At 43.2% G+C, this 23,473-nt stretch overlaps 2 protein-coding genes across 2 annotated transcripts in view; one reads left to right on the top strand and one right to left on the bottom strand.

The window, feature by feature from the left end:
• Nucleotides 1-23,473, bottom strand: part of LOC110218426 (catenin alpha-2) — a 1,469,797-nt gene that overhangs the window by 466,506 nt on the left and 979,818 nt on the right.
• Nucleotides 15,202-17,843, top strand: LRRTM1 (leucine rich repeat transmembrane neuronal 1). The gene has a single exon (XM_021001144.2). It carries the CDS (start codon nucleotides 15,823-15,825, stop codon nucleotides 17,395-17,397), a length of 1,575 nt encoding a protein of 524 aa, XP_020856803.1. The 5' UTR covers nucleotides 15,202-15,822; the 3' UTR covers nucleotides 17,398-17,843.

Below are 23,473 nucleotides of genomic sequence, written 5' to 3'. Positions count from 1 at the left end.
ATGAAATTAATAATAATAATAATATTAATAACAGCATTAATAATAACAGCTATTATTTCATGTAACCCTTTCATTTTACAAATAAAATAAATGAGAACTAGCAAAGTTAGGTGATTTGCCCAGGATCTCACATGTAGTAAGTGACAAAGTTAGAATTTGAACCCACCTCTTCTGCCCCAAAATTCAGGCCACTTTCCATACTACTTTGAAGTAAAAAGAAGAGGAAAGGATTGGATTGAACTGGGGAAATTGAAGAGTGTTTTCAATTGTCCCAGACCATTCCCTTACGAGAGAATTTATTTAAAAACAAAACTAATAGCCCTCTTGTGATACCATGTTACTAGAAGTCACAGAACATCATGATACCCAAGGACTCAAAATTGCAGGTGTCCCAAAAGAGATTGCTGAAGGTTACAAGGAGGCCGTGATATATCATCAATGATGACTTTGACATAAGAAGTGAAGTCAAAAAACATAACGTTCAAACTCTGAAGTACCACATCATACCTATCAGACTGGCTAACATGATAAAACAGGAAAATGATAAATGTTGGAAGAAGATGTGAGAAAATTGGAACACTGACACATTGTGAAATGATCCAACCATTCTGGAGAGCAATTTGGTACTATGCCCAAAGGGCTATAAAGATGTCTGTACCCTTGGACCCAGCAATAGCACTTCTAGGACTGTATCCCAAAGGCATCATACAAATGAGAAAAGAACCCACATGTACAATAATATTTAAAGAAGCCCTTTTTGTGGGGGCAAAGAATTGGGAATTAAGAAAATGCCCATCAACTGGGGAATAGTTAAACAAGTTGTGATATATGAATGTAACGGACAACTATTATGCTATAAGAAATAATGAGAAGGAGGACTTCAGAAAAACCTGGAAAGACTTGCACGGACTGATGCCGAATGAAGTAAGCAGAACCAGGAGAACATTGTACACAGTAACAGCCATGTTGTGTGATGACTAACATTGATAGACTTAGGCCTTCTCAGTAATGCAAGGATCTGAGACATCTCCAAAGGCCTCATGATGGAAAATGCTATCCACATCCCAAGAAAGATCTGTGGAGTTTGAATGCAGATCAAAGCATACTATTTGCTATTTTTTTCTTCCGTTGTGTTTTGTTTCCTCTTTCTGGTGGTTCCCCCGACTGGTGCTAATTCTTACTTACAACATCACTAATGTGAAAATATGTTTAATAGGAATGTATAGCCTATATGAGATTGTGTGCTGTCTTGGGGAGGGAGGGGGAGAGGAAGAGGGAGAAAAATTTAAAACTCAAAAGCTTATGGAAGTGATTGTTGATAAATCAAAATAAATTAATAACAAAAACACAATGTTCAGAAAAGGAGGTGGCCCTATCACGTGGCAGAAAAGACAACCCAAGTTCAATATTTATACCTCTTATTGCTATCCTTCAGTCTATTCAGTTGTTTCTGACTCTTCTCGACCCCATTTGGAGTTTTCTTGGCAAAGATACTGGAGTGGTTCGCCATTTCTATCTCCAGATCATTTTGCAGATGAGGAAGCTGAGGCAAACAGGGTAAAGTGACTTGCCCAGTGTCACACACCTATTAATTGCCTGAGGCCAGATTTGAACTCAGGTCTTCCTGAGTCCAAGCCCAGTGATCTATCCACTGCACTACCTGACCTCCCCCAGGTTGATATCTAGAATGTGTTAAATGGACTTCACTCAATAACTTGGACAGATCTGTAGTGGCTGGATATCCACAAGGAACCCAAAGGAAAAATAGGATGGGCTACAAATGGTACCATTAAAGGGAATGCTCACCTTGGTGATATTAGAGGAGCTAACACTTAGCTAGCATTGAAAATTTGGAAACAGTTTCGCATATGTTACTGCATTTTATCTTCCCAACAAACTAGGGAAGTGACTTATTATTATCCCTATTTTATAGATGAGGTAACTGAGGCAGACACAGGTTAAGGGGCTTTGTTATGGTCATATAGTTAGTAAGTGTCCCAGGTAAGATTTGAACTCAACTTTTCCTAATTTGAAATCCAACATTTTTTTCTACTGAAGCATCTACCTACCTAATTCTCATGGCTGTTGCATGAGAGGACCTGGCTTTGAATCTGGACTCTGACACCCCTAGTCCATTTTCATTCTAATAAAGTTCAAACAAACAAACAAACAAATAAATAAATAACTAGATAGATAGATAGATAAACATATAAGTAAATAAATAAATGAATGAATGAATAAATAGATAGGTGAATAAATAAGTAAATAGATAAACAACTAAATAGATAAATGAATGCATGCATAAATAAATAAATAGATAAATAAATAAGTGAGTAGATAAGTAAATAGATAAATGAAATAAAAGGTTTATAGTAAATGGTGTGTTGTTGTTTGTTTTTGAATGAACACACTTGTATTTCATGTTGTTGGAAGGGGAGGGGGGAGAGGAATGAAGGAGATGAGTGTAAAATGAATAAGAAACATGGGATTTTGCCCTGGAGAATCAAACAGTTATCCGGTGGGAATAAGTTTGAGATAAATATACAAGAAACTTCCAATTAGGCAGCACAAGATAGCTTCAGGAAATGATTTGATTTGGGCTGTGTTTTTGTCATCAGCTAAGATAAGACTCAGAGAAGTGAAAGAACATTTAAAAAGTAGTTAGCACTTTCATCAGGGATAAATTTTGGGGTCGGAAAGAGACTTCCATCCACTGCCTTTGATGCTAATTAGAATGAAAGCTGCTTGAGGTTGAGAATGGTATCACAATATGATTCTTGAGTTCCTTCTAGCATCTAGCTCATTTCCCTGTCATAAGAACTCAATTTAATGCTCTTAAAATGACTCCTTGATTGATATAAGTCCTGAAGCACTAAAGCTTCTATTACAAGAATATTCTACTGAGCCTGGGAAAATACTGTCTAGATGTATAATGAGTAGGGTGAATTTGAACTAGACTCCATGAGGGAAATCTGGATGTGATTCAGAGTAATTAAAGGTCAGTGATTACATTTCTCAATTGTATGTACGTATCTATATTTCTTTAAATCTTGCTCTAACATTCGTATTCTATTTATTAAACTCTAATATGTATGCTTAGTTTATTTTTTTTGTCAAAAAAGCACAATTGAATGGAAATGCATGCTAACCTAGTTGTTTCAGCTATCCATGCTGTGAAGACACCTGCTTTATTGTTTAAGACTTTGTTATGTTTTGTTTCAAACTGTGTATAAGGGGGAAGAGGATCTGGAGCATTTAAAGAGCCAAATTTGATCATTTCCTTTCAGATGAATATGGTGGCCCTCAGTAAGAGGTTAAAATGGTGGAAGGCAGGCATATTAATATGCTTTCCCCAAAAGAGAAGCACATGATCCTCTGTGTCCTGGGACCAGACAAATAGACATGTTGAGGGAGGGGCACACAGTCACTTGAGACAATTTATGTCTCAGGGAAATAACAAAAATAATAGAAAATAGAAAGGACTGGGCAGAAGTTATGAAAATTTCCTTCCCTAAACAGAGGAAATACAGTAAGTCATCAGTGAGTTAGTAACAAGTTACACCACTTGTATTTAGAAGTAATTTTTCCTTCTAAAACTTTTTATATGCTCTTATAATTCATGTTTCTAGGTATAATGCAAGCTGAATGCCTCTTTCATTGTCTAATAATTATATTTTAGTTTATAAAAAGCAAATATTAATGCATTGTAGTATCTCCCATCCCCCAACCCCTGCTCTTTTTTCTTTTTTGGTCTTTGATTGAACTAAAACTACTCGTCATGTCTCCACTGCTTTAAGGCATTCACTCCCAATCAACTGGTGATGGCTACAAGAGGGGGGAACTAGGAGAAATTTAAAAGTTTCTGCAGCACTTGTCTCAACTCCTTGTGGGCAATAGAAATATTACACATGCCTAAGGGAAATATTACACAAGCTAATCCCTTTCAAGTGTTAACACAGAGCTTGAACTAGTCAGAACTCTTACCACCTACTTTCCTTTTCCTCTGTCTCTGTCTCTGTCTTTGTCTCTCTCTCTCTCTCCCTCTCTCTTCCTTTCTCTCTCTCTGTCTCTCTGTCTGTCTCTGTCTCTCTGTCTCTGTCTGTCTCTATCTCTCTTTCTCTCTCTGTCTCTGTCTCTGTGTGTGTGTGTGTCTCTCTCTCATCTCTGTCTCTCTGTCTCTGTCCTCTGTATCTCTTTCTCTTTTCCACGTAACATGCATTTTATCTTCCCCTCACTCAATCACTCTTTTTACAAACTCTTTCCAAATTCGACACCAGCTCACTTCTCTTGAATCACTCCTCCCACTCTGCACCAACTCACGAATCACTCCAAGACACACCAACTCCCTATCACACTCATCTGACTGTCACTCACACAGGTGCTCTTTGCACTGACTCAGTAGCCCTCCAGTAGCAAACACTCTTTGTTCACATTCCTTACTTCAGCACACCTAGATGAGATTCTGACACCCAACACACCTTGAGGTCACTTCCTGAGGCCCTTAAATCAGCCTTCAAAGTTTGGGGAATCTGTATGCCCCACAGCCTCATGTGTATATATGATGGTCTCACCAATGCCTTCCTGTGAATTCATAGTCCGGATTAGTCAATCTGACACCTTCTGAGGACAAAGGACAGAGAACAGGTCACTTTTGATCACAATCATGGGAAACAGGTAAAAGGAGGGATCATGGGAAAAAGACCAACAGGGTCAAGGGCTGTGGCACAGGTAGGGGTGGGGTGAGGCAGAGGGTAGCTAGCGTGAGGACATTGAACATTTGAGATATTTAAAAGAGAGTTGTGTTTGGGGGTGAGGCAGAAAAGATGGGTATAAAACAAAAGAAACACTGATGAGCAGTTTTGCTGAGGGACATTTCTGATCCCCAACCTTCTTTGCCTCTCCTGTGTGTACAAAGTGACCCAGCATGGGGCTGAGCCAGCTGACTCAGCGATGGTGTCCATGCATCTCTTTTGAAGGATGTTGAACCAAAGGCTCTTACCAGATGCTGGTCGCTTATTTCTGGATCATAGGACTTTAGAGACAATTGTAACCTTATAGTTCAGCTCTTCTACTCAATCCCCTCCTACCCATAGATTTTAAAGAGAAGGCATCTGAGGATTTGGGGGGGGGGGATACTAATGTGCCCATGGTTACTTAGGAAGTAAATATCACAGTTGGGGGTCAAACCCAGGGCTTCCATACCTGCAGTGGATCTCAATGAGTAGAGATATTAGTGGATCTAAAGTGGGTCTCTGAACATGAAACTCACAATTTAGTATCCTACTCCAGAAGCTTACTTCCCGTACAACCTTGGGTAAATCACTTAACCTCTGTTCATTTCCGTTTCCTTATCCGAAAACTTTCCAGCTAAGAGAAATTAAGTTTATACTATTATATTAATAACTAACTATTAATTTGTAATCCATCCTTTTCTCTTATCTTTAGGACCCCACTCCAGAAAAGGTCAATCAGTCTCTGAAGGACTTGAGTGAGTTATTTGATTACTCCTAGCCCCCAAGGCACATGCTAGTTAACTGGCTTGGGCTTGACCCCACCCAAATGGGAAATCTGATTTCTGTTTAAAGTCTGGGTGAGCCCTTTCCTTAGAAGAGGGAACTTCTGCTCTTGATCCTCCCCTTTAGAGTTTAGTGATGGAGAAAACTAGCCAGGGAAATCTGGATGGAAATGTTTTCTCCGGCCCAGAGGCCTTTGAGGCTGCTGAGCCTCCTGATCAAGCCACATTTTCAGCAGGAGGAGGTGAAGACTTTTAGCCCACCTCCTCATTAAATGTCCACCAATCAGGGTTCAGTTTCATTTGTCAGGAGATTTCCCTCAAAAGATGCATACCAGATTCAATGTGTTTCTGAGTCTCCCTTGCCATGTTTGGTTACCAAGAGAGAAACCACTGACCATCAATTTATTGATTATTGGCTAGCCTAATTAATAAATTGATTATTATTCACCTATAAGCAGTCTCTTAGGGGTTTTATTTACAACACTGCTCTAGATCTGAAATCCTACAAAAATGATCACCTTCCCTCCCCATCCCCCACTGAACACTGACCTCTTTGTCCGTCATCACTTACACTGCCAGCATAGCATTTCTACATTCTTACAGCCCCATATAGGGTCAATTCTTTTATTCGGAATGGTCTTCTTCTCTTAATCAATGGCTCTCAAGCTTCACTTCAACTCCCTCTTCCCCCCACCCACCCCCTGCTTCCAGGGGTTCGTGTCAGATTGCCCCTATGTGATACAGTTACTGCCCTCTTTGGCATGTTCTAATTGAATTTCCTTGGGAGGGGGTGGGCAGGTACATGAGAGGATTATGAGAGACTCCAGTCCCTTTATCTCCAATGCAGCTCCTTGTTTTCTGTCACCCTAAGCTTGCTATTTTCCCACTGCAATGGTTTGTACTGAATTTTATTTTGCATGATGTTTCTGGGCCCAGCCAACAAAATGTGCCTGTTCCTTCATCTCTAAAGTAAGGAGGCAAAAGCCAGCTGTGGCTGCTCACTATTTGGCCCACTGTTCTGCCTTTTTCCTTGGCAAAATGGTGGTGTTGGTGAGCGAGCCCCAGAGACCTAGGAATGGTTTCAGTAGCATAATCCACTGACAATCCACTTTTCTTTTCTGGGACTCAGTAGGCCGGCTAGAATGAATGATTTTGAAGACCACTTTCTGTTCTTAAAATGTAAAAGCTTGTTTTTAAATGAGTAAAAACATGTAAAAGGGGGAAGCTAGGTGGCACAGTGGATAGAGCACCAGACCTGCAGTCAGGATGACCTGAGTTCAAATCAGGCCTCAGACACTTAATACTTACTAGATGTGTGACCTTGGGCAAGCCACTTAACCCATTGCTTACCCCCCAAAAATATATCTATATCTATCTCTATCTCTATCTCTATCTCTATCTCTATCTCTATCTCTATCTCTATCTATCTGTATCTATATCTATATCTATCTCTATCTCTATCTCTATCTCTATCTCTATCTCTATCTCTATCTCTATCTCTATCTCTATCTCTATCTCTATCTCTATCTATCTATATACACATATATGAAACAAAACTAAAAAGCTCTCTTCATATTTTTTTCATGTACACTTTGTAGTCTGACCTGGAGTAGAGTTCCTCTGAGGACAAGGCTGGGTGGGGTAGGACACTTCTAGAGACATAACTAGGAATTTTTGCACCCAGAGCAAGTTAGGTAGTGTGGCATGGTCTTGGAGTCAGGAAGATCTGGGCTTGAATCCCCCTTTTGGTTCTTGCTAGTCTTATGACCCTGAGCAAGTCACATAAACTCTTAAGTCCAAATTCGACCTATTTGTTAAATGAGGGGATTGGACTCCATTACCTAAGGTCCCCTCCAGCTCAGAATCTATGCTGCTATGATCATTTAAGTTCAACAAACAGAATCTGGGGCATAAAGAATGAATCAGATCCCAAGTTGTGATGGGGGAAGAGCACTGATCCATAGTACAGGGGAGACAGAGACTCTAGGATGCCATCACAAAATTGTTGTGGAGGCTGCCAGATTGGCTGGTGGAGGGGAAGCTCTCCCCATCCTGAGCTCTAGAAGCTTCCTATTTTAACTAATTATTTTTGCTAAGCTCAATAGTTTCTACATTGCTGAAATACTGCACATGCCACCAGTATCCTCTAAATTTGTCAACCTGGGACAAAGTCCCAGTCACCTGTCCTAGTTCCAACTCTGCATCATTTAATATTTTTTTTCTTGTAGCTTCCCACTGCAAACTGTGCAGTGTTCTGCACAAAGCCTGACTTAGCTCCAAACTTAAAGGGGAGAACAAAACAAATTCCCCTGCTGTCTTTGCTCACAGGCCCCCTAGGAGAAGGATTTATAGCATCTGAGGACCTTACCTTCACCTCCCTCCCCCCAGATCCAGGAGAGCCACTTAGAGATGCTTTGTCAAAATGCCAACAGCACTGACGATGTGCATACTCACCAAAATAACACATCTAATTTTCTGCTTCTGAAATTGTGGCTCCCCACCCTCTACTTGCTCTCAATGTTTCCTTTGAAAGAGAAGCCATGGTTCAGTGCTATTGAAAATTAAAGACAACAGTCGAAAGATCAAGGTCCAGACTGGTCTAAGCCACAGAAGAAAATTAAAATCGCCCACTCCCAGGACAAGTTCCTTGAATGCTGACGAAGACAACTAATGGAAAGTCAAACTCCACAATGCTTTGTAAGTAGAAGCTTTATTTTGGACAGCTGTTGGTTTATACAGGACACTGACTGAGAGGTAGGGTTGGGAGATGGCTACTGATTCAAAGAAGATGGGAAAGAGACCACTGGATGACAGTATCATCAAATCCAGCCCCCTCATCTCAAGACAGAGTAAGATAAGGAAACTGAGGCATAAAGAGGTTAAGTGAGTTGGTTTATCAGCTACATATTCCTCTCTATCTACTTTTAGTCCTTCGGACCATGACCCTCTGTACAACTTTACCATCACCAAGAGAAAGAAGCAGGCTGGTCATGAAAGGATTATCCCAGGCACTAAGCAAAGGAGATATTTTCCTCTAATGGGGTCTTTGCTTCTTCCGCAAAGGTCAATCGGGAACTTGAATTGGGGTGTGCTTCCCAGTTGTGATCTCCCTGCCATGTGCCTGCTTTGGGTTTGACATATCGATCCCACCTGCCCAGCTCCATGCCTCAAGTGCTAATTTCTATAACTGATTCTCTCCATATGCTGCGATATGAATTTCCAGTCTGTTAGCCTGGTTTCAAGTTTGTTCCTCTGCTTGATGCTTCAGGTTGGGCCTTGTTGGCCATTGATTTTGCCCTGTCTAAATTACATTCCACCCTAGCAGCTGTTCTTATTATTGACTTCCTTTTCTGGATGACATCTTGTTAGATCTGACCCAGGATACACTTCATGTACTATTCTCTCATCACCATTCACTTTCTTTCTCACTCCTCTTCATTAACCAGATACCATCATCAAATCAAATCTGTCGCTTGTCATCAATGGAATTTTTCTGTATGTACTCACTCAACATCACTGTTACTTTTTGATCCAAAGTATCTCTCCTTTGGGCACTATCTTCCTCATTAGAATATTAGAACTCTCTTTGGTTTTTGATTTGGTTTCCCAAATGCTTAGCATAACCCTAGTGCTTGGCATACAGTAAGTGCCTAAAATATTCTTTATTTTTTTTCTATTTGACAACAAATTATCATGTCCCTGCTCTTTTCAAAGAACTGAACTAGACACTAGGAATAAACAAATCCAGTTTTGCATGTTACCGGGCAAGAATGTTCTAATGTTTTCTGATAAACTTTAAGAATTGTGCAGTAATTGACAACAATATAATTTGAAGAGGGTTGGATCTTCCAACATCGAATGAGAAGAAATCCATTGACCAATCATATTAGGAAGCAGAGAAAAAGAGGTGATATTCAAGGGGGTATGCACTTCCCATAAAACCTCAAAGTAAATTAACCATTTTCCAAAGGACAGGAAGGGGGAAAATATAGTTGGAGGGAGAAGGCTAGGTAGATTCTTCCTTTACAGCTTAGATGTTGAGAAACACCAAATGAAAACAGCGTGAAAAACAGCCGGATAAACTTGCTGCCGCCCTGACTCAAAAGTTGTTGTTTCTCAGCTCAACTTTGCTGAAACACTTGATTCGTGTTGTTCTTACTTAACTTAATTTGCATTGATTTAATCAGTGCCAGTATGCTTTAAATACATATAAATTGGGATTCTGTGACTTAGATTACTTAGAATAGCTAAATTTCAATATAGCTCATTTCAATCTGCTAATGTATACAGTTCTGCCAAGGGCTTTAAAACCTTAGAAAATGGGAGAGTTCAGCATCTTAGAGGTGGGAAGTGATTTACATACCCAGGCAAGATAAAGTAATTTACAGAATGATGATTCAATTCATAGAATGAGAAGATCATAGAATTAGAGGTGGAAGGGCCTCTATGGGTCATTGAGTCCAAATCTCTCCTTTTACAAATGAGCAAACTGAGGACTTGACTTGCCCAGGTTCATATAGACATTAAAAGTCTGAGGTGTGATTTAAGCCTAGTTCTTCCTTAAGTTCAGTTTCCTCGCTCCTATGCCAAATGTGTGTGTGTGTGTATACATATATGCATACATATATATGTATGTATGTATATGTGTGTATATGTATATATGTGTGTATATGTATACATATATTTATATATATTTGTGTGTGTATATATACATATATACATGTATATACATATATATGTGTGTGTGTATATATATATATATATATATTTTTTTTTAAACACACCTACAGGTGTACCTAGTTCCTCCCACAAGACACTCCATCTCCCAACTCTATGGATTTTCCAGGCTTTTGACTTGCCCAGAATTCTCTCCTCATTGCCACCTTCTGGTTTCCTTGGCTTCCTGCAAGTCTTATAGAAAATAACACCTCTCCAAGAAAAAGTGTGTGGGGGATGTTTCCCCTTAATGTTGGTGCTTCTCCTTTGGTGATTATATCCAATTTATCCTTTGTGTATCTTGTTTATACATGGTCATTTGCATTTGGTTCCCCCAACCCCATCAATTCGACTATGAACTTGAGAGCAGGGACTTTTTTTTTTTTGCCTTCTTTATAACCCCAGCCTGGGCAAACCATAGCATATGGTTAAATACTTTCTTCATCTGACTTCATCAGGCTGTGGATTATTTCTGAGGATATAAAGACAAAAATGAAAGATAATTGACCTCAAGGAACTTACACTCTGCTGTGAGAGTAGGGAGGACAAAACATACTCACATAAGGGAAAAAAAAATGTCAAAAGTAAATGCAAAGTAATTTAAGTGGAGGGATGTGCCCTGACCAGTGGAAGACATCAGGGAAGGACTGAAGTATTATATGCTTATGTTAAAATTTATATTCCTTTCTTTTTTTTTAAGTGCAGCCTAGAAGCATCTTGAAAGATCTTGGTGCTATTTATGAGATAAATTATATATAAATTCAGTGGAATTTCATTTATTCCTATTCTCTTCCTGCAAAAGGCACTACCAATTCTTTGCTGCCTCCCTGGGCTCCCTCTACAAATCAAGAGAGATCAAAAGTAGGGCCTCTTCTTGTCCATCTGGCAGCAGCCACTCTCACATTTCCAAACAGTCTGAAACATGAGGGCTGCTCATTATAACATTACCTGCTGACAGCCTGTCTACTCTTAGACCTAGTACCTACCATCTTCATACACACACTCACACACCCACACCCACACACACCCACACCCACACCCACACACACTTAAATTAGATAGATCAATCAGTCATCACACTACCATGACCACTTTTAGTCAGGGATCTTTGTCTGGGAAAAGGGGAACCATGCTCATGGCTCTGATACTTTATTGGCTAAGTACCCAACCTCAATTTAGTGACAACATGATGAAATTCCCAAGGGATGGTCTGGTTTGGTTTGTGTCCAAGCCACCCAGTAGAACACTTGAAAGTGATAAGGGCAACAGAGAAGCATCCATCCATCAGGTTTAGCAGCATGATTTAGTCCATTAGGCTGGGCAACAGCTGGGGTTTTATTCTAGTGGAGATGTCACTGGCACGAGGCAGTTTGGACATTGAGTGGAAATGCTGAGATTTAGAGGGCAAAACAGCACTTCTACTCTTTCAGAAGGCAAAACAACTAAACTTGGCAACTGTTTAACAATAATAATTAGTTAAAATAGAAAGCAACTAGATTGCATGTTTCTGTCTGATTCTCCCACCTTCTCCAGGATCCAAAACATAGGTGATCATCTCCTCTCCAGCCCAGTCCTACTCTGCTTGTTCTTTCAGCGGTAGCCTCCAGAGCTATGGCCTTTCGGCATCTTAGGGTCTCTCTCTTGGACTTCCTCTCACAAGCAATGTCTTTTTGCCTCCTCTTGCCTGAGAAGAGACTTGAAGACTCTGGGCTTTTCCCAATGTCTTCTTCCACCAACTGAATTTTTCAGAAAAAAAAAAAATAGAAGTTGATGCAAGAATGCTTTTACTGCTGCTTGCCCTGGGCACATTTTCTGGTGCTTTCCTCAAGCATCAGATTTGCTACGTATAGAACTCAGTTACAGTCCTAGTTCTGCCACTAATGAGCTCTGTGACTTTAAGCTAATTATTTCTATCTTTCTAGGCTTCTATTTCATATGTACACTGACAAGGTTAGGCTGGATGACCTCTAAGGTCCTTGCCATCACTGAGCTATAGAATTTGAGAGTAGGCAGTTGGGAGCTTTGGTCAGTGCTTAAAGTGTGGAGTGAAATGATGAAAACTGTACAATTCAGAGCAATCAATAAATGAAGAATGATTTATTAAGTACCTACAGTGTGCCAGGCACTGTTCTAGGTCCTGAAGATACAAAGACAAAAATAAAACTTTCCCTACCCTCCAGTAGCTTACTTTTTATGGGATAATTCTCTTTACTTCTCTGGGCTTGTTTCCTTCTCTTTTGGTCTAGAAGAAGGGCTCTTAATCTGGGATTCAGGAATTTGATAACTGCATTTCAATATAATTGGCTTCCTTTGTAATTCTGCACATTTGATTTTATGCATTCAAAAACTGAGAAAGGGTCCTTAGGCTGTCAAGTGGGTTTATGACATTAAAAAATAAAAAGGTGAAGACCCCCTGGTCTGGATAAACTCCAAGGTTTCTTCTCAATCTGATAATCCATGTTTCTAAGACTGCCACTTCCTTCAAGTCCAGACCTTTTTCCTTTTTGTTTTGGTATTCCTATACCTAGCATAGTACCTGATAACACAAAGCGCTTTATAAATGCTTGACTGATTAACTAACAGTATCTGATAACAATGGGCATTTCAGATCTAAATTCACCCTCCAAATAGATATGGCTCCTCATATACATTCTTCATGCAGTTCTCTCACATTTGTCTGTGTTCCCCCGGATGGTCATGGAAGCTTAACTGAATGCTGCTGCTCTGAAATGATTCACTCCTTCAGACCCATGATGTTTCCTCAGAAGTGTCCTGGCATTCAATGATGGCTTTGGTTCCCTTACTCAGATATGGCCCTAGAGTTCTGAGGACCTAACCAGGCACAGCTCCCAAATCAAAATTCATCTTGGGGTGTCTGGTTTGGCACTCTCCTGGGCCCCACCCACTTCCACACCCAGAGCAGTAGAAACATCCAATACTGGGCTATTTCCTGAAACAGAATTCCATGGTGACAGCAGGAGGGGAATTATCACAGTCTGTTCTGAAGATTTTTATTCTTCCATTAGACTTCTCTCTGTGACAGGAATTTCTGGTGCCCATGCTAACCTTGGGGTGGGATTCCAGTAGTGTCCCAGAGCCATCATTGAGGAAGGATATTCCCAAAAGACAGTAAACACAACCCCTTCTAGATTCATCTATACCTTCCATTCTCAGTGGAGAAGGGAGGGAATCCAGTGTTACGACCCTCTCACATCAGTTGTGATGACTGGAGACCAGCAGGGAAAGCTTCCAAAAAGCAGATAGACACACAATTCTGTATTCATAGAATACTGAAAAAAAAAAATCAACTGTGGCCAAATTCACCCTCCTCTTTCCCTGCCATCCCATGTACCTACCCACACATATGGGTTCTGCTAGGTCCCTCCTACTCACCATGAGCAATGCCCTCTACAAACCCACAGATCATGGGGTCTAGCTTTTCCCATTCTATGCAGCAGATTCTGATCTGCCACTAATGCAGGGATGCACCCTGTGTTTGTCCTCCCCAGCACGGACGCCTACATGTATGCGTGTAGGCTGGCCAAGCCCAGCATTTAATCATAGTGCCTTGCCCACAGACATTCAAGCTCTGCAAGGCTGAGTCTCTGTCTCTCTCTGTCTCTGTCTCTCTCTGTCTCTGTCTCTGTCTCTCTCTCTCTCTCTCTCTCTCTCTCTCTCTCTCTCTCTGGCAGGACAAGGAATGGCTTTGCCAAACCTGCCCGGATTGTAAAATAAAGCAAACCCAGCCACCAAGGAGGACTAGCTGGGTGCAGTACTCCTGTCTGCATTAGAAGGACTGGGAGGAGGGGAGGTGGGGGAGTGTGAAAGAAGCAAAACCCCAGGAGCCTTCTTCTCTCCCATCTCTTCTTCACTTTCTCAAGTTGCTCTTCCAAGCGAGGGACCCAACGTCTCTTTCCACAGAGATTCATAAGTGTCTTCTCCATCTAGGAAGCTTAAAGGGGTGGGGGAGGTGGGGGAATCAAGGGGAGGGAATGAATAATGCAGTTCCCCACTTAAAAATACTCTGCCCTTGATTATTCTTTCCCTGCCCACCCACCCACCCCCATTTCTCCCTCTCTCTCTCTCTCTCTCTCTCTCTCTCTCTCTCTCTCTCTCTCTCTCTCTCTCTCTCTCTCTCTCTCTCTCCCTCTCTCTCTCTCTCTCTTTCTCAAAAATGGACCAAGAGGCTTAAAGTATTTTCCATTTCATCAAAGAACATATATTACTTTACTGGTTCACTCCAGTGTTGGTTTTATGCCCACCCCTTTTCAATCTGCCCATGTCTGAGGTGCACAGGCAAGACGTACAATCGTGAGCAGCTTACGACACTCACTGAGCAGAAGGTGCCTCTGCAAGACCCAGCAGCCGCGGCATCCTCGGTAGCAGCAGCATCGGAAGCAGCAGCAGCATCGGAGGCAGCAGCAGCAGCGGCAGCACTACTCAGCCAAAGGGGAGCATCCTCTTGCCACCACCGCCGCCGCCCCTGCCCCTGCCCCCGCCGCCCTCCTTCTCTCGGCTCCCCTCCACTGTCTCTCCCTCCTCGCGCCTCTGCCACCCGCGCCAGCCAAGCGCCAGCACCCCTAAGCCGAGCGGGCGCCCCAAAGGATGGGCAGCCAAGCTCTCCGGAGCCCGTCCGGGAACGGATGGCCAACTGTCTCGGCGGAGTGAAGAAGGTGGCGCCGCCGGGTAGTGCTCATTTCCAATGACGGACATTAACCGGCTTGTCAGCTCCCGCGGAGTCGTTGGGAAAGAGTTTGGAGTTTTTTTCCCCACCACGTCACCGGATTAACTGCAGAGAGAAAGGAGCCGGGGGAGGTGGTGGTGGTGGTGGAGGAGGAGGAGGAGGAGGTGGTGGTGGTGGTGGTGGTGCTGGTGGTGGAGGAGGAGGAGGAGGAGGAGGAGAAGAAGAAGGAGGAGGAGGAGGAAGAAGAGGAGGAGGAGGAGGAGGAGGAGGAGGAGGAGAAGGAGGAGGAAGAAGAGGAGCAGGAGGAGGAGGAGGAGGAGGGGGAGACGAAGCTCTCGCACGTAGTTCGGGAAACTTGCAGGTCCTAGAAGTCAGCGAGCCAGAGAGCCGGCCATCCCTTCCAGCCCTCCGAGCCCAAGCAAAGTGAGACATTGTGAGCCCGCCAGCTTTGCTCCGAATTGAAAGGGACGGAATTTGTAGCACAGAGGGGTCTTTTCTAGCCCTGCATATAATTAGCCCAAACACAAAGGAAGCATCTGAATGGAGGTTGTCACTCTCTGGAAAAGGGTGGGTAAGACACTTTTTAATTAAATTCTTTCAGGAAGAAAGATTTTTTTTCCTCCTTTTTTTTTCCTTTGCTGCAGTCTTTAACATGGACAAAATCACGATCTTTTTTACCGTTGCGTTTCCGTGAACTTTAAATGACGCCCAGCTTTCTGCATGTTTAAAGGTGAACCGTGTGCCTGGAGGTTTTATTTATTTATTTTTGGTCTGGCTTTTTTTTTTAATACTCTTCTCATTTATTTGACACCCCACCCCACCCCCTCCCCGAAATAAAATATGATGTAGACTCCTGACCCAGCGGTTCAATGGACATTGTCGAACCTCTCCGTAAAGATTCTTGCTAATGGATTTCCTGCTTCTCGGGCTCTGTCTAAACTGGCTGCTGAGGAAACCCCCGGGGTGGATCGTGTGTGTGCTGGGTGTCGGCTTTCAGATGCTCCCGGCGGCGCAGAGCGGGTGCCCGCAGCTGTGTCGGTGCGAGGGGCGGCTGTTGTACTGTGAGTCACTGAACCTCACGGAGGCGCCTCACAACCTGTCTGGCATGATGGGCTTGTCTCTGCGGTACAACAGCCTCTCGGAGCTGCGTGATGGACAGTTCACGGGGTTAATGCAGCTCACGTGGCTCTATCTGGATCACAATCACATTTGCTCGGTGGAGGGGGACGCCTTTCAGAAGCTGCGACGGGTGAAGGAGCTCACCCTGAGCTCCAACCAGATCAGCCAGCTGGCCAACACCACGTTCCGGCCCATGCCCAACCTGCGCAGCGTGGACCTGTCCTACAACAACCTGCAGGAGCTGGCTCCCGACCTCTTCCACGGCTTGCGGAAGCTCACCACGCTGCACATGCGGGCCAACGCCATCAAGTTCGTGCCCGTGCGCATCTTCCAGGACTGCCGCAGCCTCAAGTTCCTCGACATCGGCTACAACCAACTCAAGAGCCTGGCGCGCAACTCCTTCGCCGGCCTCTTCAAGCTCACCGAGCTCCACCTGGAGCACAACGACCTGGTGAAGGTGAACCTGGCGCACTTCCCGCGCCTCGTCTCCCTGCACTCGCTGTGCCTGCGCCGCAACAAGGTGGCCATCGTCGTCAACTCCCTGGACTGGGTGTGGAGGCTGGAGAAGCTGGACCTGTCGGGCAATGAGATCGAGTACATGGAGCCGCACGCCTTCGAGGCCGTGCCCCACCTCGACTCGCTGCAGCTCGACTCCAACCGTCTCACCTACATAGACCCGCGGATCCTCAAGTCCTGGAAATCCCTGTCCAGCATCACGCTATCGGGGAACGCGTGGGACTGCGGTCGCAACGTGTGCGCCCTGGCCTCGTGGCTCAGTAACTTCAAGGGCCGCTACGACGGCAACTTGCTGTGCGCCAGCCCGGAGTACGCCCAGGGGGAGGACGTCCTGGACGCGGTGTACGCCTTTCACCTCTGCGAGGACGCCACTGACCCCACCAGCGGCCACCTGCTCTCGGCCGTGACCAACCACAGCGACGGGGCCTCCGACATCAGCCCTGCCACCACGGTCTCGGGCGGCGGGGCGCAGGATATGGAGGGAGCCAGGACGACGGACGCCGTCGGGGGGGTCACAGTCCCTGTCGAGCATGCCGAGAACGCCGTGCAGATCCACAAGGTGGTGACGGGGACCATGGCCCTCATCTTCTCCTTCCTCATCGTGGTGCTGGTTTTGTATGTGTCCTGGAAGTGTTTCCCAGCCAGCCTCAGGCAGCTGCGACAGTGTTTTGTGACACAGCGCAGAAAGCAGAAGCAGAAACAGACTATGCATCAGATGGCTGCCATGTCAGCCCAGGAGTACTACGTGGACTACAAGCCCAACCACATTGAGGGCGCACTGGTGATCATTAACGAGTACGGGTCCTGTTCCTGTCACCAGCAGCCAGCCAGGGAATGTGAGGTGTGATGGGGGCCGAGGGGCTTTCAGACCTGTGAGCAACCAAATAACCATGGGGAGAGAGGAGACGGGAGGGTTGGCGGTTCCCTGCTTTCTCATGCGGTTCTGGACTGAATTTGTCAGAGACTCTTGTCTCCAGACTTGAGATTTTAGCTTTATCCGTGTCTTAAAAACAAACAAGAACACAAACCAGAAACCAGAACCCCCACCCCTCACACTCACCTACCCACATACTCTGCCTCGAACACACACACACGTATACACATACACTCAGACTCACATACATACACACCACACAACCTTCAGGACAGTTTATCTTAAATTTCATATGAGAACTCCTCTCTTTGAAGATTTGTCAATATTCAGGAATCTGAGAGTGTAAAAAAAAAAGGTACCAATCATTGATTTTTTTTTTGTAAACTAAAAATGTTTAAAATAAAATAGCATTTACAGTTTTCACAGACTGGTGTACCCTAAATGCATTGTTCCCCACGGTCAGAGATGCAACAGCTAGACCACTTTTTCTTCCTTGGGATTCTGCTGACGTGGAAATCAAACAGCAGAGAAGCCATACCAAATTGAAAGAAATTAAGAGAGGGAGTAGCATTCTAGTGTAATGATTGATGCCTATGGATAGCACATTACTTGGGGGAGGGAGGAAGGGAGTGGAGAGAGAAAAGCAGGCAACTTGAAATATAAAAATATATATATATATATATTCCCTGAAAATGCCATGAACTCTATGTCTTTAAAGAAGGTAATGGAAACTCTTATAAATGTCCTGAACAAGTCCCTGGCAATTTTTTTTAAAGGATCTTAAAGCAATATACCCACATAAATCACTTGTAAGGGTCATGGAAAGTAACCTTTTTTTTTTTTTGAAATCTATATCATTGACATTTTTAATCCATGGGAAGGGGGATCTTCTTCTCACCTCCACCCCACCCCACTTGCTTCTAGTACTCTGCTCCCTGATTCAGGAGGGAGAAAAGGACGGAGATAGGGCAAGGAGTAGAGAGAGGGAGATGTGTGTGTGGGGGGGGGAGAGCACCCTCCTAGTTCTCTCTGCCCTAGCAGGGGGATGCTGAGGAGAGGAAGACCAGATCCAAATTTATTTTCAGTGGCAAAAGCTCTGTGTGAACTGCTAAGGCTGCAAGTAGGCTTAGGGGATGACAGAGAGTACAGCACTTCTAGTTACTATAGGGAACTCCTCTCAAATCCTACCTCAGGATGAATGCCTCCAGCAAATTAATGTCTAGCAGAAGAGATTAGACAACACCCCCAAAGCCATCAGCTGGGGGTGAGGGAGATCTTCATTTCATCTTGTGTTTGGACATGACCGAGAGGATGATGGACAGAAACCCGGGTGTTTATTAATCCAAGACAGAAGACCTATTGCCTTCCTGGCCGTCTTTTTTTGAAGCTTATGATTTCACCAAGTATTTTGGAATGTTTGTCCTTGGTGGTAAAACTGGCCAATTGCTTCCTTCACTACCACTTCAGTTCTGCTACTGAGACCTTAGGAAGTTTTGTTGGGGAAAACATCAGGTTATAGAGATGAAGGGTGTTGTGTATAAGGGGGTGGAGTGGGGTTTGGAGTATGAAGTTTCAGGGGGTGGAAAGGGGCTCTTTGAATAGCTAAGCAAAAGTATAGTGTGAATAAAAATTTCCTGGTGGCAAATTTTCAAACGTGATTCCCATTATCCATGTCCAGACCTCTCTTTCAAAGCCAGAGGCTCACCAGTGCAGAGGATGCATCTTTTATGGGAGAATTTCAAATTGCAGGATGGGAAAAAGGGGAATGTTACCAGATGTAAAAGGCCAGGATCAGTTTTATCAGATGTAGGGCGGCATCACCAGGAGGTTTGTGGAAGCTAAGGGTGTGAGTTCCCTACCCCATCTCTCTTTCCTCAAGGATAAATGAATATGCTAATGTTTTAAACTCATTTCTGAAGAGAACCTTTAAAGAGAAGTACCTAACATTCTTTTCTAATGTGAAACCAAGGGAGGCTGGCTTGGATGCACACACAGATATATGCATACATGCATGCATAAAAAAGTCCACTCTTCCTTAACTTGGGAAAGTTCATCCTGCTTCATTTTAATTAAAACGTGACATAATGACATACAGGATGCAAATGAAACCCATTCAGACATTTTGTAGTCTGGGAAGAACAGTGATCTGATTTGAGAGCTTGGAAGGGGAGGATTTGGAAAACACTTTTAACTGCAGACATTATGTTTTGGATTAACTGCTCTACACTAATTATGCTGTCCTGCATTCCTTTTTGCAATGACTGGGACTTTTATAACAAGTACAGCCCTTCGTGTGTGTGTGTGTGTGTGTGTGTGTGTGTGTGTGTGTGTTTGTGTGTTGTATATGTGTGTGTGAAATGGCTCAAAGGGGGGAGTAAAGCTCTCTGTTCTGTGCCTTACATCTGTAATTGAGCAGTGCTAGGATGCTACCCACTGGAAAACAGTCTGTTTCCCAGTGAATGACTAAGGGTGGGTGCTTCTAATGCCTGACCTATAAGCCTGACCTATGAACACTACCTGAGTTCAGATTTAGTTGCTGGTTCATGTCATGGTGTATTAAGGTAAGGTCTGTGTGGGTTGCATCTGTAGACTTAGAGGCAAAGCTTTTAGAAGCAAAAACTGTCCCCAGATCAGAGGCCCTTCAACCCTTTGGGAATATGGGGAGACTGAAAAAAAAAACACCTTTATCTCCCACTACCTCCACTCCCAAAGTCTCAGACTTTTATAGTTGCTGTGAGAGGAAAGAGGGTGTTTTTTTTCTTCTCTTAGATAGCATCACATACATAGAAGTTGTTTCAGTATGTGAAAAATCTGATGAAAGAACATGATACAGAGAGATGTCAATTTTGGGGGCTTGAGAGACAAGAGATACTGACATAAAGCTTTAGTGGTACTTAGCATGTCTGTGTCCCTGTGTGAAGGTGATGACTGTATGCATATATACATATATACATATATAGTATATAGCACATACACTGTATGTAATTCATAATTATTTATGCTATTTTAGTGGGGAAGGTCGGGGGGGGGGATGCTGTGGGTGCTTCCAGCTAGGAGAGAGGTGGCAGTCTGAATCAGGACCTAGGGAGGCTTGAAAAAAAAAGGGTTTTTTTTCCTCAAATTAATATATCTTCATGGAACTTGTTTTGATTCTTCTAGCAAATGACTTAAGCAGTTCACAGAGAATTTTTAAAGACACAATATCATTCCATATTGGGTGCTTCTCTCCCCTCCAAAGAAGGTGTTAATCTCATTATCTTGTGTTCTTTCCTGAAGATGACTTATGACCATGGCACATCAAGTAGTGTGATGGATTAACTCTCCAACACACAGCCCGCTTCCCAATTGATTAATAATATCCAGAGGTGGTGGTGATGTTTTTCAAATATCTACAGAGAAAACCCTTTCTGATGACAAATTCCAGTCTTACTACTCTGCCAGCTATTGTGACTCATGAAGAGGTCACGATGTGAAGCAAAGGTGACTTGGTCACATCCTGGCTTTTGGGAATTTTCCACCAATGGCCACAAGCACTAGAAGGGACTCCAAAGCTGTGCCGTAAGTGATCATGCATGAACGAGAAAGGAATACTCCAGGAAAAGGCCATCATTGATTCGTTCAAGTTTGTTTTCATTTCCTCTCTCCCGGGCCCCTCACCAGGATGAGAGAAAAGTGTCTTCTCTTGATTCCCAGGCGGGAAGACATGTGGTGTGACTTCACATCAACAACACATTCATGGAGATGTGTAAGTAATTAGAAGCAAAAAAAGTTGCTTGTTATGCCTCCCAGGTTTCATAACTTGCTGGGAGCCTCACAAGGCTGTCCGTGGGACTGCCACAGGCTCCTCCCCAGCAATGGATATGATGTAGACTCTGTTCCCTGGCCTGTTTAAGGAATGGGGCAATTCTGTTCAACCATATTTTCTATTAAACCTAGTTTTACTGCATATTACACCATATCAACAGTTGCTTGAAAAATTTGCACACTGCAATATTCTGCAACATCAAGATTTTGCGTAATGGATTTTTTTTACCCTTCTTTGAAGACACAGAATGAACTTCAGGGTCTCAGAGTTCATCAAGTTATGCTAAAAAACATTACTTATCTCTATAAAAATATGGGAAAGTTCTGGTCATTTTGGAATTCTGGATAATAGAACAAACTCCAGCTAACATAGAAGTCACTGTAGCCTGGGCTGAAGTGAGTACTGTTGGGCCTTTTCTGGAGAGCAAACCTGTGTGACGTAGAGTTTGGTGACCTCTAAGACTGGGGTTAGATGGTTAGATGGACTCAAAGATACTGGATGGCTCTAGAATGATGGAAACACACCTTTGGAAGATGTGACAGCAAGGGAACTAGCAGAGTAGAACAGACTTATTACTTTTTAAAGGTTTTGTTTCTTTATTTCTTTTTTGAGAGTCAGTGTGGCACAATGCAAAGAGGTCTAGGTTTGGGATTCAAATCCTACGTCAGCTAAGGAACAGTTTGGTGACCTTGGGCAAATCATTTAATTTCTAAAGGCCAAGTTTTCTTATGAGGGTTTGTCTGGATGATCAGATGATCCCAAGGTCCCTTCCAATCTAAATGTATGGTTGTATGATATCTGCTTGTGGATTTGACTTCATTCTTTCTAAAGATGAGTAGGACTGGCCTGAAGGCTCTGAAGGTCACAGGTTTACCTTCAGCTAGAATTATCCTTTAATCATACTTTTCTGCTCTCAGTGTCCTTTAGTCTCTCACCACTTAGGAAACCAGTATTTTCAATCAGTCAGCAATAATCTATTAAATACCTACTATGCACCAGGTATAGTGCTGGAGCATATGGGGTTATAAATGCAAAATACAACACAGTCCCTACTCTCAAAGAGCTTCTGATCCATCTCTCTCCCCCATTTTTATTTCCCCTCTATTAAAACCTGATTCTACGGTAAAGACTCTGAGAAAATCATTTATATTCAGGCAACTGACCAAGTGACTGATTATGTTTAATGTGTTCATAAGACCGTCTTAGTAAGCCCCTATATTACAAGTATCCTTGGGAAAGGCATAAGGGGACATTAGCTTCCCTAAGACAATAGTATGCTTCAATAATGTTGGAATTTCCAGCAACAGTGAGCCGAAAGGAAGAAGGGTTGTATGGACCAGTGTATACTTTCATAGCATTCCTGAAATCATGTCACACAGGCAAGGGTGTCTACTCTTGAAGTCTAATGAGCCAACGAGTTCTGTGCTAGGAATGTTTTTCTGCCGTGGAAAAAGCGTACCTAGCTATGAGTTTTCCACAGAGAATATTTGACTGTAATCTATAGGGATCTCTGCCAGAGAGCTAGAAATCAACATCCTTACTCATGGCAATGGCCACTCACTTGGTAGCAAGTTCCGGAAGGCTTCTTCTGGACAGGCAGTATTCCTGAGGTCCTTTGATGGTCAGTCCAAAAGAAAGGGCTGACTAATGTATCTGCCAAAGTCCTTTAGGCTGAAACAACAGAACCTCTCTGGGGTTGGGTTTCCCCAAATAAGCTCTTCATCATACACTTCCAGGGAGACTAGCATAGGACTAGGCACACTGAGTAAATCAAGGGAGACAGTTAATGAAACTAAGGGAATTCCAAATCTTCATTCTCTCCTTCTCTCCCCTTTCCTTCTCTTTCTAGAGGCAATTAGGTGGAGCAGTGAATAGAACACCAGGCCTGCAGTGAGGAATATCTGAGTTCAAAGTCAGCCTCAGATACTTATTATGTGACCCTGGGCAAGTCAACAAAATTCTATCACTCTCCATTTCTTCAACAGTAAAATGGTGATAATAACAACATCTACCTCCCAGGATTGTTGTAAGGATTAAAAGAGATAGTATCTGTAAAGTGCTTGGCATGGAGTAGGTACTTAACAAATAATTTTTCACTTTCATCCTTTCCCCGATAGGGGAAAAATAGTATCAGCTGTTTTGCAACATCTGTGGAGTTAATTTAGATTAATTAAACATTTTAAAGGTCAGCCAGTCCAGAAATATGAAGTTTGGGATCTCTGTGTCTTTGCTTTCCAGAAGAGT

The sequence above is a fragment of the Phascolarctos cinereus genome, unplaced genomic scaffold, assembly GCF_003287225.1.
Source record: "Phascolarctos cinereus isolate Bilbo 61053 unplaced genomic scaffold, phaCin_HiC Scaffold_2;HRSCAF=192, whole genome shotgun sequence".
NCBI lineage: Eukaryota > Metazoa > Chordata > Mammalia > Diprotodontia > Phascolarctidae > Phascolarctos > Phascolarctos cinereus.
Note: the sequence above shows the minus strand (reverse complement) of the source record. Positions and strands in the feature narration are given on the sequence as shown.

Bases quoted from the DNA above. Each gene is read 5' to 3' on its own strand.
- LRRTM1 (XM_021001144.2), top strand. From the start codon at position 15,823: ATGGATTTCCTGCTTCTCGGGCTCTGTCTAAACTGGCTGCTGAGGAAA.